This window comes from Oncorhynchus mykiss, chromosome 20 (genome assembly GCF_057628025.1).
Source record: "Oncorhynchus mykiss isolate SJ-2025 chromosome 20, ASM5762802v1, whole genome shotgun sequence".
NCBI classification, from domain to species: Eukaryota; Metazoa; Chordata; class Actinopteri; order Salmoniformes; family Salmonidae; genus Oncorhynchus; species Oncorhynchus mykiss.
In genome coordinates this window covers 36457334-36472407 of record NC_143041.1, presented here as the reverse complement: position 1 = coordinate 36472407, position 15074 = coordinate 36457334, and the positions used below count along the sequence as shown (strand labels likewise).

Sequence of the window (15074 nt, the reverse complement as noted above, 5' to 3'; positions counted from 1 at the left end):
TACATTTTTTGGCCACATTCTGCTATTTTTGGGCAGGGTTGGGCTGTTGAAATGGCAGAATGCGGCTTTAACAATAGAATGTTGTGTAGAATGGGTGACTACTTACACAGACACACAGGGCAACACTCTCCGTCGATGAAGGAGGGGCTAGCACAGGCCACAGGAGGACAAGTGATTTGGTGACACACGATCTTTGAGTCCTGTAATGAGAAAAAAAATGTTTTGACATTAGTTGGTATCAAGTGATAGGTGATCAGACCTACGTATGAATTAGTGTTTTGTAAGTCCATAGGAGCTGGGCACCTTTAAAAGGTGTAGGACACTGATTCATTTGGGATCAATACATAAATCAACCAACCAACCAAATCTATCATTCTATGAATAACCATATCTATCCCCCTAGCACATTCTATGTCTCTCATGTCTCTCCATTTAAGGTGGTCTGTATGTCTCCTACCTGGCAGGTACACGTGGTGCAGCTGTCCACCACCCAGTCCTCCTTATCTTCAAACAGCCGTCCGTCCTGCCAACACATGTGTTTCTCCTTGGAGTTCTTCATCTTCCCCAAAGCATCCTTCATTACTGTGTTCTCCTCTGTCTGGAGAGAGGAATCAGACAGACACATAGCTCATCACTGACACTAATACTAATCACTAATCACCGTTTTTTTCCACTGTCTGAGGAGTGAAGATACAGACGCAAATAGTCTACAGCCTTAAACTTCTGTCTGAGTATACAACAACAGCCAGATAGACAGACATAGCCTACAGTCTTAAACTTCTGTCTGAGTATACAACAACAGCCAGATAGACAGACATAGCCTACAGTCTTAAACTTCTGTCTGAGTATACAACAACAGCCAGATAGACAGACATAGTCTACAGTCTTAAACTTCTGTCTGAGTATACAACAACAGCCAGATAGACAGACATAGCCTACAGTCTTAAACTTCTGTCTGAGTATACAACAACAGCCAAATAGACAGACATAGCCTACAGTCAAAAACCTCCCTAAAGAAAGAAAAGGACAATAAAAGCACATGTCCATAACTCCATCCATATTGAAGGAAGATGTATGGAGCTTTATGTATCCTCTGTCCGAAGATAGAAAAACAGACAGACAGACAGACAGAACGCTACGGAAAGATTTAAATCTGACAACAAAGGTACATAGAATAACTTCATACCTCCCTCCATATGGAGTAAAGATGTAGGGAGGTATGGTACTGTATATGTATCTTGTTAACCCAATTTGTGGTCTTTTGACCAATCAGATCAGCTTTTTTGCCTATAATTGAGAAAAAGATCAGAAATGTGGTGCCTGTATACACGCAGCTACTTCAAGGAGGGCAACAGGGTCACATCTTTATTAAGTTGTAAAAGTTTGTGTGTGTGTGTGTGTGTGTGTGTGTGTGTGTGTGTGTGTGTGTGTGTGTGTGTGTGTGTGTGTGTGTGTGAACGTGTGTGTGTGTGTGTGAACGTGTGTATGTGTGTGTGTGTGCGTTTACTGAACTCCATTGCTCTAATGTTGATGGGAAAGCAGACATTTAAAGGAATGTTGTTCTATTTGCACATTGTAACCTCTGACCATAGAGTTGAATGGATTCCTGCTGGCTGAGCTTCTGAAACACTGGGGTACTATCAGCAGTACATGAGCTAGAGCCTAAGTGTGTGTGTGTGTGTGTGTGTGTGTGTGTGTGTGTGTGTGTGTGTGTGTGTGTGTGTGTGTGTGTGTGTGTGTGTGTGTGTGTGTGTGTGTGTGTGTGTGAGATGGTGGTAGTGTGCCGTGAGCTGCAGTGTTATGAGTGGTTATGAGACACCACTTGGTCTGGAAGAGCCTTGGGGACCATAAGTGCTTCTCCTCCCAGTGAACAGTTAGTGAGTTGATTCCCATGGATCACGCCAACACACACACACCCACACACACAAGCACACACACACATACACGCACACACACAAGCACGCACGCACACACCCACCCAGACATGCACACAAGCGCTCACGCACGCGCACACACATACACACACAAACAAAGAGGAAGGAGAAGGAAGCACATGGGCTGGTTAAACATAGCCAGACATCAGAGTGGAGAGGAGCCACTAGCTGGAGCCAATCACAGCCAAGGGAACACTTCCTATATCCACATGTTACATCCAATAAAACCCAGCCTCACTGACTCACAATCTGACTCTGACTCACACACTTAACTCAGCTGCTAAAGTAGTTTTAGCATGCCTGGCTTCATGACTTCAAACAGGGTATTTGGGTCACTTTACCAGCAACTCTCTAGAAAGTCTCAGTTCTCTCATCTTAACCTCTAAAGAAGACTTCAACCAACACATACTCCCAATTTTCCCTAATCTTCTCGGTCACTCCTAACAACAGTCTATCATTCTATAAACATTATTTTAAAGAATCAAAGTAACTGGTCAGCTGATTCAGTTCATTAAGTACACTAATTTGATCGCATACCCGGTTTCATAGAAAGCAGTACTGACAGTAGACATCAAAGACATATTATAAGCTAGGTGGTTATAAACTAGGTGGTTCGAACCCTGAATGCTGATTGGGTGACAGCCGTGGTACATCAGACCGCATACCACGGGTTTGACAAAACATTTATTTTTACTGTTCTAATTATGTTGGTAACCAGTTTATAATAGCAATAAGGCACCTCTGGGATTTGTGATATATGGCCAATATACCACACCCCTTCAGGCCTTGTTGCTTAAATAATGTACTATTTTCTTATTTTCTTGCCCGCTCCCCTTTCCTGATTGGAGGACAACTGTACATACCACTTTCTGCAGGCCGTCTATGAGGTTCCCCACTACAACCCGCAGTCCTTTGAGCTCCTGGAACATGGTGCTGAGTTCCTCACAGGATCGTTCACACATATCTGCTCCCAGCTTCTCTGTCTTTTGGCCGATGAAGTTAGTGGTGATGGCTGTGGAGGTACTCACATCCTCCATATCTGTGCTCTCACTCACCACCACGTTGGCCTCGTCTGCCAGGGGGACAGGGGGTTCCAGGTGGACAGAGAGAGAGGGAGATTGGATGAATAATTGATCAATACATACAGAATATGATGAACAATACATGTGATGAACACTACTGATGCAGGAGTGTGATGATGAGGTAAGCAGAAAGGACATAACTGAATGATTTTCCTCTCCTTTAAGATCACCATACTGAGTCCTTAAAGGAGATGTCCATGGAGCAGAAACAGCATGGAGATTGAGGGATTGCATATGTTTGACTTTAGGAAATAAAATCTTCCATCTCAAATCAAATTCAATTTTATTGGTCTCGTACACATATTTTCCTTTATATGAATAGCAGTAGTTATTCAGCAGCAGTACTTACAGTATATAGGATGAGCCTTGACTAGAATACAGTATACAGTGGGGCAAAAAAGTATTTAGTCAGCCACCAATTGTGCAAGTTCTCCCACTTAAAAAGATGAGAGAGGCCTGTAATTTTCATCATAGGTACACTTCAACTATGACAGACAAAATGAGAAGAAAAAAAATCCAGAAAATCACATTGTAGGATTTTTTATGAATTTATTTGCAAATTATGGTGGAAAATAAGTATTTGGTCAATAACATAAGTTTATCTCATTACTTTGTTATATACCCTTTGTTGGCAATGACAGAGGTCAAACGTTTTCTGTAAGTCTTCACAAGGTTTTCACACACTGTTGCTGGTATTGTGGCCCATTCCTCCATGCAGATCTCCTCTAGAGCAGTGATGTTTTGGGGCTGTTGCTGGGCAACACAGACTTTCAACTCCCTCCAAAGATTTTCTATGGGGTTGAGATCTGGAGACTGGCTAGGCCACTCCAGGACCTTGAAATGCTTCTAACGAAGCCACTCCTTCGTTGCCCGGGCGGTGTGTTTGGGATAATTTTCATGCTGAAAGACCCAGCCACGTTTCATCTTCAATGCCCTTGCTGATGGAAGGAGGTTTTCACTCAAAATCTCACAATACATGGCCCCATTCATTCTTTCCTTTACACAGATCAGTCGTCCTGGTCCCTTTGCAGAAAAACAGCCCCAAAGCATGTTTCCACCCCCATGCTTCACAGTAGGTATGGTGTTCTTTGGATGCAACTCAGCATTCTTTGTCGTCCAAACACGACGAGTTGAGTTTTTACCAAAAAGTTATATTTTGGTTTCATCTGACCATATGACATTCTCCCAATCTTCTTCTGGATCATCCAAATGCTCTCTAGCAAACTTCAGACGGGCCTGGACATGTACTGGCTTAAGCAGGGGGACACGTCTGGCACTGCAGGATTTGAGTCCCTGGCGGCGTAGTGTGTTACTGATGGTAGGCTTTGTTACTTTGGTCCCAGCTCTCTGCAGGTCATTCACTAGGTCCCCCCGTGTGGTTCTGTGATTTTTGCTCACTGTTCTTGTGATCATTTTGACCCCACGGGGTGAGATCTTGCGTGGAGCCCCAGATCGAGGGAGATTATCAGTGGTCTTGTATGTCTTCCATTTCCTAATAATTGCTCCCACAGTTGATTTCTTCAAACCAAGCTGCTTACCTATTGCAGATTCAGTCTTCCCAGCCTGGTGCAGGTCTACAATTTTGTTTCTGGTGTCCTTTGACAGCTCTTTGGTCTTGGCCATAGTGGAGTTTGGAGTCTGACTGTTTGAGGTTGTGGACAGGTGTCTTTTATACTGATAACAAGTTCAAACAGGTGCCCTTAATACAGGTAACGAGTGGAGGACAGAGGAGCCTCTTAAATAAGAAGTTACAGGTCTGTGAGAGAAAGAAATCTTGCTTGTTTGTAGGTGACCAAATACTTATTTTCCACCATAATTTGCTAATAAATTCATTAAAAATCCTACAATGTGATTTTCTGGATTTTTTTCCCTCATTTTGTCTGTCATAGTTGAAGTGTACCTATGATGAAAATTACAGGCCTCTCTCATCTTTTTAAGTGGGAGAACTTGCACAATTGGTGGCTGACTATATACTTTTTTGCCCCACTGTATACTGTACATATGAAGTCGGTAAAACAGTATGTAAACATTATTAAAGTGATCAATGTTCAATGACTATGTACATAGGACAACAGTCTCTAAGGTGCAGGATAAAGTACCAGGTGTTAGCCAGCTAGAACAGTGACTAAGGTTCAGGGCAGGGTACTGTGCAGAGGCCGGCTAGTGTTGACTATTTAACAGCCTGATGGCCTGGAGATGGAAGCTGTTTTTACAGTCTCTCTGTCCAAGCTTTGATGCACCTGTACTGTCTCCACGTTCTAGATGGTCATGGGGTGAATGGGCCGTGGGGTGAACGGGTCGTGGGGTGAACGGGTCGTGGGGTGAACGGGCCATGGCTCGGGTGGCTGATGATCTTCTGTCAACTATACCATCAGACAGCACACAGAAACTGAGGAGGGCAGGCTGGGGTGGAGGTGGGGGGGTTTAAAAGCACATGAAAACGTTCTAAGAGAACTCAAAATGTGTCCGCTCACAACTTGATTAGAAAAGCAGCTTTGTGTCATAATGTTTCTTTACCCCAGAGATGAGAGGGAGGGCACTTAGTAGAGTTCTCATAAGTAAAGCACACTGTTTTGTTTCATCATCCACTTCCATTTTATTTTTAACATGTGTCCTCAGCCCACCTAGGGCCAATAGGGCTCTGGTACAAAGTAGTGCACTATATAGTGAAGAGGGTGCCATTTGGGACACAGCCACAGTGGGCCTTAATGGTGGGAGTCGGAGATAGAGATGGATTTTTGCAAAAAGCCCAAGCTAGGAAATTGCTTCACGTTGACGCTCTCAGAGTGAATCACAGAGACGTTCTGCTGCGGGCGCCAGAGCCCGATGGGTGGTTGTTTGTTTTATAAACAGAGCAGAGCTCAGCTGTGGTTTGATGGGGTGGGATGAGCAGGCTGGGCTGGGCTGGCAGACAGCTGGGCCTGCAACAAGTCTTCCTTTGGAAGAGAATGGTCTTGGCTCTGTCTCACTAGTCCAACACAGACCTGGGCTCAAATGGTATTTTTTTTCTTTCAAATACTTTGAGCGTTTGTTTGATTGAGCCTGCCTGGAGAAGAAGCATCCAGCTGCAGATTATGCTCGCGGAGGCCACCTGGTCTGCAAATATCAAAGCGCATGCGCATGTGGCACAGATGATATTCTGCATCTCCGTTGGTATGTGCGCATGCAGTGCTCTAATGCCCTGGACTAGAGCTATAATCTGTCACTACCTCTAGTCCAGGGCATAGCTAGTAACTGAGAGAGAGAGAGAAAGAGAGAGAGAGAGAGAGAGAGAGAGAGAGAGAGATTGGCTTTTGACAGGAAGGGATGTGTCTGTTTATCCATCAGTCTCACTCCTCCTGGGGGGCTGTTAGTGTGTGTGTGTGTGTGTGTGTGTGTGTGTGTGTGTGTGTGTGTGTGTGTGTGTGTGTGTGTGTGTGTGTGTGTGTGTGTGTGTGTGTGTGTGTGTGTGTGTGTTTGCTGAATTCCCAACAATAGGCCAAAATGACCATAGGAATTGGCAGGACAGCAAAAACAGATGTGGGACCAGGCCGGGTTTTTCCCCTCTACTTGTTGGATGCTTTGTGTTTGTATCATAGCGAAGATAATGCTTTTGTTATACTCATTGCCTCAACAGTCCCTACAGTTTACAATCACTAAGCAATATTTAGTTATTCTATGATCCACATTGTCTCACCCATAATCCCAGAGGTCTCACGTCAAGTGTTTGACTGACTATTACCTGGTCTACAACATGATAAACTGTCCACAGATATAACATACATCTGTTTAATAGTATATTGTACTGCTTTTTATTTATTTAAACTCTGATAAATGCATAAGAAAATGACAGATAGAACATCAGATAGATTAGTGGCCCCAGAGCAGAGTCTCAGACTGGGGTTCCTGGTGAGGAAAGGCCTGAGGAACGCAGTGTGTCCAGCCAAGTGTGTTTGTGTGTGTGTGTGTGTCTATATGTGTTTGCATGTGTGTGCATGCCAGGTGTAGAAGTTGAGCAGAGATGAATGGGTGGTTAGGGACTCTAAATCAGGCTAGGTCCCAGTCATGCTGGCCCCGTTTAACCACAATAATCTCCCAAGTTATTATTCTACCTTTATTTTTAACAAAGAACACAGACTGAGACCAAGGTCTATTTTACAGCTGGGCCTTGCATATACATGTTAACACATACAGTTTAGGTACAATGATTAAGAAACTACAGAAGACAAACAAAACAGTCACAGATAACAGTGTTACTATTCCGAAGAATAGTAAACAAACAAGAATATGACCAACTGGGACATTTTGTTAGTCCCCACGATGTCAAATGCTATTTCTATGGGGTTTAGGGTTAAGGTTAGAGTTAGATTTACGTTAAGGGTTAGGGTTAGGAGCAAAGGTTAGGTTTAGGTTTGGTTTTTGGGTTAAGGTTAGGGTAAGGGTAAGAGTACAGGTTAGGGTTTATTGTTAGGGGTTAGGGAAAATAGGATTTTGAATAGGACTGAATTGTGTGTCCCCACAAGGTTAACTGTACAAGACTATGTGTGTATGTGTGTGACTTTAGGACATATCTGATGAGATATTCTGGTTGGTTCACAACTCCTTTTTCCTCCTCTTTCAATTCTTTCCTCTCCTCTTTTTGACTGAGATAGAGGGGAAGACACACAATATTTCAACTGCTTCTCATAAACTGTACAACGTGGCAGTTTTGTATGACTATGAATCGTGTGATTTTATGAGTGACTTTTGAGCTAGCGTTAGAGATATCTGATGCCAGGGTAAGACCTTGGCTGGTAGGAGCATCTAGACTTTTTCCAGTGACTCAATGGGAAGTCTTGGTGACATAACATAAAATGTGCTCACTCAGGTAGAATCGAATGGTACTCAACAATGGAGCTACAAGCACACAAATTCTGGCACGCACGCACGCACGCACTCACGCGAGAACACACACCCACACCCACACACACACGCTGGGGTTTCTGGATCTTCTCAAAAGCCCCTACTGAGGATTACAGGGCCTCACGCCCAGTGTGAACAAAAGCAGCAGAGAGGCTACTACCCCATCAGCCAATTCATGACCTCACTATGTGTGTGTATGTGTGTGTATGTGTGTGTATGTGTGTGTGTGTGTGTGTGTGTGTGTGTGTGTGTGTGTGTGTGTGTGTGTGTGTGTGTGTGTGTGTGTGTGTGTGTGCAGGGCAAAGCGGTGGTGACTCCCTTAATTCCTTCCAGCATAGCATTTTACTTTCTCTATTTTTCTTCCCCAGGCATTTCTTCCACTGCCAATGGAAATAAATGTAAGCATCTGTACAGTATCTCCTTTTGTGTTGACGACCGCAGCGCACACACACACACTTGTTGACCTCACACAACCACACTGACACAGCTGTTTCCGCTAACATGATGTAATGCTGTCAGAAATCTCCACATATCAGATCTACAAGCTTTCTGTGACCCACTAAAACTACAGATCGAAAAAAAAATGATAGAATAGCGGAACCAGACACAATGGAAATAAAGAAGAACTCCATCTTTTTAAGTGGTTGGAGTCTGTTGTGGAAATGTGTTACGGTTTTATCTAAATGAAACGCAGAAGACCAAAGCTGTAAGAGGTTGCATGTGACTGTGGCTGCAATCTGAAATGGCACCCTAATGTTGTGCACTATAGGGAATAGGGTGCCATTTGGGATGCTGCAGCCTATGAGGCAGAAGGATGGATCGTTCAGTCACATCTGCATTGGATGGAGCTTTAATAGGGAGTTTAAAGGAGGTCAGAGCAGGTCAGGAAGGACGAGTTAAAGTCGGATCATCAGAATATTCAAAGCATGAAAACAATACCACAGATACACAAAAAGGGCTAGCTTCAGTCAGTCCCAGATCTGTTTGTGCTGTTTTGTCCATTTATATGGTCAATTTCATGACAAACTTGGGATGACAAAGACCATAACAGTTTGCTGTACAGCACAAACCGGTTTGGGAAAAGGTTACTAAAGGCTGCGTTTACACAGGCACCCCAATTCTGATATTTTTTAGACTAATTGGTCATTCGACCAATCAGATCAGCTCTTTTGGCCATTATTGTGTTCTGGATTTGCAGAAGTATCTGTTCGAGCACGGGCGCGATCACAGAGAGTAAATGGTCGAAGCGGATGTAGCGGGGTAGTCTGCGTCTCAGCTGCAGAATTGCTTGGCGCCCAGAGTCTTGCGTGTGATACCGCTAATATCAGAATTGGGCTTTCTGTGTAAACACAGCGTAAATGATAATTGCTGTAACACAATACAGCACGATTTTAGACGGTCTTCCAGATGATGTCCTTGAAATAAATATCCATATCGTCCCAATTGGTAGAATTCAGTCTATCCAAACTACAGCGGCATGTTCTTAGGGCACGCATTGGAAAACATTCTAAAACTTTTTGCAATGGCAAACAAAAATGAGCCTTTCTCATTGGACAAGTCTAGGTAGTCCCTCCCTGTTTGAAACTTTTTTTCTTCTTCATTTGGTGCTTAATGAACACAACCAGTACAGTAAAGTTAGCCAAAAACCCTTACCAGCCTTAGTGACTTCACAGCCTTTGTTCCTCAGAACATCATCCACGGATGTGTCGAACATGAAGCGAACATTCTGCAGTAAGCCCTGTGTGACAAGACAAGAGATTGATCAATGACTACTTGGACAGTTGTGTGTCACATTGGACTAGCAGCTAGGAACAACTTATTTGGTATTCGCTTACCTTGAGCTACTATGTCAAGGTAAATTAATACCGAATGAGTTATTCTTAACGGTAAATATTAGACTCATCCTCATGACTCAAGGGGATAGATCTGAAATGGAATCCATTTCCCTATATTTAGTGCACTACTTTTCTCGACCCAAAAAAAGATTGCCATTTTGAATGCACTTCATGCCATATTTCCAGTAGGTCCTTGTTGAACCCTTGAACCCTCCTCGAAGGGAGGGCCATTGGCTTCTACATGGTCTGGAGTCGTGTAGCGTGAAGTGACAGGCTCAGTAAAACCATAAAGGCCCGTGTAGTCTGTCAATAAGAATATTCTCTCATAATTACATGGCTCACTTCTTTGTAATGCTATATGGTGTATTAACTTCTTAAACCTTTATTATGACTAATACTAAGAGTATGTTAGGACTTTTGGGCATGGTGTAGTAGGGTTTTTATTTTTAACAAAGGCACACCCTGCGGAAGACCACACAAGTAATAAAGTGCAGAAGGAAAATGGACATTTCTTCCTTATAAAAATACAGTCTAAAAGAACAGTCTACATTAATTTTTTTTTACTACTGGGAACGACTGGGAACCAAGCTTGAGTTGAATAGCATAATATAGTGGTCTATTCTACAGGAGAAATTCTTACCCTGAAATGGTTTTCGCGGATGGATCCCTTGGCGACGAACATTCGGCTATCCTCTGCCTGCAGGTGCTCGTAGAAAGGCTCATCCAAGATGAAGCTGTCGATGAGACTGCAGCCCACAAACAGATTTGCATTTTCGCCATGAACATGAAGTGTGATATTCTTCCACTGCGAGTCAGACAGGTCAACATCCTCGAAGGAGACAACATTTTGAGAGCCGTCCACCCAGTAGACAAGGTCCAGCGTGTTGGCACGACCGTTGGAGACGATTTCAAACTGCCGTTGGCCGTTGGCGCCTTCCAATGCGATGAGGGTTCCCCGCGAGCCGCGGTCCTGACGCATGCTGGCCACGAACACGAAGCCCTCGTTGTTCTGGATTTGCAGAAGCATCTGTTTGAGCACGGGCGCGCTCACAGAGGGCAAATGGTCAAAGCGGATGAAGCGGTAAGCGGGGTTGTCCGTGTCTTGGCCACGGAATTGCTTGGCGCCCAGAGTCTTGCGTGTGATACCGCTAATATCAAACAGGTCAAACGTTGTGTCGTCATCCATTGTGACCTCACCATCTTCCATGAGTCATACAGGGGATAGGTAAGGAGAGGAGAACGTGTACAGCAAATTAGCTTGATGAAACAGCATGGCATTCTTTACGAAAATCTGATCAACTGATTTTAACAAGGTCTATAACAGGGCTCTCCAACCCTGTTCCTGGAGAGCAACCCTCCTGTAGGTTTTCATTCCAAGCCCAGTTGTAACTAACTTGATTTAGCTTATCAACTAGCAAATTATTAGAATCAGGTGTGCTAGATTAGAGTTGTAACTAAAAAACCTACAGCACAGTACCACTCCAAGAACAGAGCAGGGTTGTAGAGCCCTGGCTATTACCTAACTGGGTATGCTTCTATGCACAAGCAAAAGTGACAGCATCATATTCACTCATGCTTATTATTATTATTATTATTTTTTTTTTACATCTAGTTACACTAAAACCTACAGCATCTACGAAAGCCATACAAACATCACACTTATTCATCAATACAAATGTAATTGAATAGTGGATAGAATAATGATGATGATAAGGCGTATAAACTTTATGCATAAGTAGATTTACCTTGAGGTAGCGCTGAGGAGCAAAGTAATAAAATAGGCAGCAAGTTGAGACTTCTCCTGAGTATCATATCTCCTTCAAAACACAAGAGACACAAAAGCTGATTATCATCAAAGGCACATTGTAAGTTGTTAACTTTATCACTTTTGTAACGACAATGTAATAATAAGTCAAGTAAAGTTGACGAAACTTTACTTCACATCTCATAAATAAAGTTGTCTAGCCATTATAGGCTATCTAGTTTTTATTTACATTCTGCTCTGCTGTCACAAAGCGACACCAAGTTCATTGCAACTGTGAATACTGAAGCTCTCAGTCATGCCATGCCATTACATGTGCATCCCCTAACGTAAAATCCACAGATCTGCTTCAACAATAGCAACGCTGTAAAGCAGCCTAACAACTGTCTCTAAAACGAACACAGATGTATCTCGGAAGATACATCAATTAAGCACCTTACAACGTGCACATATAGTATTTAGGCTATTGGGAAAAGAGAATACACTACTTCTAAAACAATTTCTTCAAATGCATAATGTTAACCAACACGAATGAATCTAATAACAGAATATAGGTTTGCATATGAATAATTCTTTGACTAAATGATTTTGACTAGCAGTAAACTTGAATGCAACAACTTACCTGGTGAAAGTGCAAATCCCCCTTTGAAAAAAATATGTTAGATATCCAATGAAAAAGGAGATAATAACAATATATATTATTCTGATAAGTATGAATAGTAGAATGAAAACACAAAAACTGCTATAACCCGGTGCATAAAATGTAAAGTGCGCTTAGTTTACTTCACTAGATCCACATTACGCAGGGAGGACTTGAGCGATAGTGGCTTAATCACTAGTCTCCCTCCCTCTTATATACTTACTTCTCACTACGACCCTGTCAGTCACGTTTAAGTATGAAATGTTAGGAACCGTTGCTGAGGCGGAACTACATAATTCCTTTCTGATAGCGTAATTTGCTCGTACCTGTTAGAGCGGCAGTTACCATCCACCCGTGACCCCCTCCCTCGCGCTCTCTCGTGCCCCAATCCCACTTCTCTATCAAGCCCACTTCATTAGCAAAATCAGAACGGAATTCGGTTTCGGGGAGGAGTTATTGATAGAGAGAAAGTTATAGCGAGGTGGTTAGGCTTTTAGTTTTGGGAGAGCAAAGCGCTTGGTTGCGAGGACTGTAGGAAGCACACACTACCCACGTTTTTCTGTGGATTCGCACAGGATGCTGAAAGACTGATGCTTTGTTACGCTTCATATGTAGCTGTAAATGAACACAAAATCCCCTCTCTAGTCTTTGCAGTCCAGCGTTTTCAAAACGTTCCCAAAACCTTTACGCACACGTTTTTCTTTTGGTTTAATTAATAGCTCCGAATTGTAACTTTTGTCAAGGCAAGCACATACAACATTTATACATTTATAGTCTGTTTAGATATATTTTAGAGGCTATTTATAGGCTACAGAACATTGGTATTAAACCCTTATAAAGTGTAGGCTATTTATAATTATATGACAATAGGTTGACAATAATTCTATAACATAATTTCTGATATACCACATGCCTCACTTTTAAAATCAGTGTTCGTAAATTCACCCTGGTAGGCCTAATCTACTGCAATATCAGAGCACTCTGATTTGACAGTGAAGAGCGCAGAATAATTAAATAATTTATGAACGTCCCTAAACTTGGTTGTTATGACAGTTGTAAGTAGGCCTAAACATTGGCTAAAAAAAGTATCAATTGTTGCCATAACACATTTACTCTCTTGATAACATGAAAACACTCTAATCAGCTCTGCTAGGGCGAGTAAAATGTTCAGAGTGGGGTGTTCTCTAATTTGTGTCTGGAAGTAGCTATAGCTAGCAAGCTAGCCAAATTTAGCCAGTTAGTTTGGGTGCTTGGTTGCCATTGTGAGGTCAGAACGGTCAGATCAACCCTACAACAACGCTCTGAATTTATAAATCCCCAGTGTGCAATCTGAGCGCACTCTGTTACGCCAGAGTGAATATACAAACACACCCGTAATGTTAAAGCCAGACTCAGTAAGTCTCATTTACTTGATTTGTATTTAAGAAATATCAAAATGTCGGGGCAACAAAACAAACCCAGGCAAGACATTATGTAAACAAACTCAGTCAAGATGTTATGTAAACAAACTCAGGCAATAAACTCTATCTAAACTCCCATTTCCACTGACACTTAAAATTAGGGCTAAATTAGGGTCAAATTCGAGCTGGCTCGAATGGAATTCTCAAAAATTGAGCTGGATCGAGGGAATCCCAGGCCAATACAGCCCAGTTCCACAACTGGTGCCAGCTCGATTATAATTTGGGCTGGTGACGTCGTTGCTATCCAACCACCAGCTGATCACTGCTGGAGGCTGACACCACAGCTAGCCTGTTGCTTTTAGCTAGCACATGGACAAGCAATACTGCTGTAGTCAAACATGACACAAATTACCGCCATAGCTGGATCCTTCATTTATTTTTGCACTACACAAACTTTTATGAGAACAGTCAGCCCCTGAATGCTAAGTAGCTTCCCAAAGTTAGCTTGCAAATCAGAGTTGAAACAAGCTAGCTAGCTAACATGAGCTAGCAGGAACTTTAGCTGGCCAGGTCGCATTGAAAGCTAGGTAGCTACATCATATCAAACCTGTTGTTTGGTTTGCTTGGTTAGCTAGCTAGCTAATAGCTATTACCATGGCAAGAAAGGTAGGAATTTAGCTAGCTAGCCTGTTATACTAGCAATTATGCTAACTAACAGATTAGTTAGCTGGCTAACATTAGCAAATACATGGCTGACACTGGCGGGAGTATGGGTAACGTTAGTTACAGCATGGTGAGGGTGAATTAAATTCTTCAACATCTTGCTAGCTAGCAACATCATCGAAGACAGCTGCACAGTCAGCTATTGGCTACCTAGCAACATGACATCATTTATAATTTCTGAAGGTAGTGGAAATGCAATTCGAGCTAGCCCACCAAGGCTAGCCTAACCTGGGTTGACATCAAAGTGCCAATGGAAACGTGGCTTAAGAGTTCTCAAAGTGGCCGCAGGGCTGGCCACCCTTTGATCAGTATCAGTCCACTGGAATACCGGACACACTTTCTCTGGGGGCCCATGCCCTTGTCTGACATTGATGTTGATTTTTTATGTATTAAATTAAATAATTTTGACAGTACTTCATTCATAATCATTTTTAATTTCCACATAGGAAGCTAAGTATTTTTTAATTGGGCTTCAAGAATGTGACTGATCAAAGTGCCTATAATAATTGAACTGATTGAAAGTAAAGGGATATCGGTGAACAAATGCCGTGGTCAAGACTACAATGGTGCCAGTGGAATCAGTTGAGGTTACTCAGATGTTCAAAGTGCATATCAGACCGAGACCCTAATGCTTCTTATGTAGTTCTTTATGAATTTTTGTTTAGAAAACAATCTTTCTGCAGAAGCTGTCACCCCTGCTCCCACTCTCCCTCTCTGGCGCTCAAGGGCTTCCCTACATTACGCACACCTGTCACCATCATTACGCGCATCAGCACTCATTGGATTCACTTGGACTCCTTCACCTTGTTGATTGCCC

The 15074-nt window shown here is 42.7% G+C and overlaps 1 protein-coding gene across 7 annotated transcripts in view; it reads right to left on the bottom strand.

Moving 5' to 3' along the window:
• Positions 1 to 12568, bottom strand: part of thbs2a (thrombospondin 2a) — a 42796-nt gene extending 30228 nt beyond the window's left edge. For 2 of the 7 annotated variants that reach the window (XM_036956189.2, XM_090212995.1), the window contains exons 1-8: positions 12461 to 12562; positions 12117 to 12137; positions 11478 to 11549; positions 10373 to 10932; positions 9551 to 9635; positions 2798 to 3006; positions 458 to 598; positions 107 to 200 (exon numbers count right to left, since the gene is read on the bottom strand). In XM_036956189.2, coding sequence (XP_036812084.1) covers positions 107 to 200; positions 458 to 598; positions 2798 to 3006; positions 9551 to 9635; positions 10373 to 10932; positions 11478 to 11549; positions 12117 to 12137; positions 12461 to 12482 — 1204 coding nt within the window. In that variant the 5' untranslated portion in view covers positions 12483 to 12562. Of the gene's footprint in view, positions 1 to 106; positions 201 to 457; positions 599 to 2797; positions 3007 to 9550; positions 9636 to 10372; positions 10933 to 11477; positions 11550 to 11726; positions 11897 to 12116; positions 12138 to 12357; positions 12374 to 12460 lie in introns of those variants that run through there. The other 5 variants (XM_090212996.1, XM_090212997.1, XM_090212998.1 and 2 more) reach the window with 4 other exon arrangements.
• Between the last annotated feature and the right edge of the window lie 2506 nt (positions 12569 to 15074).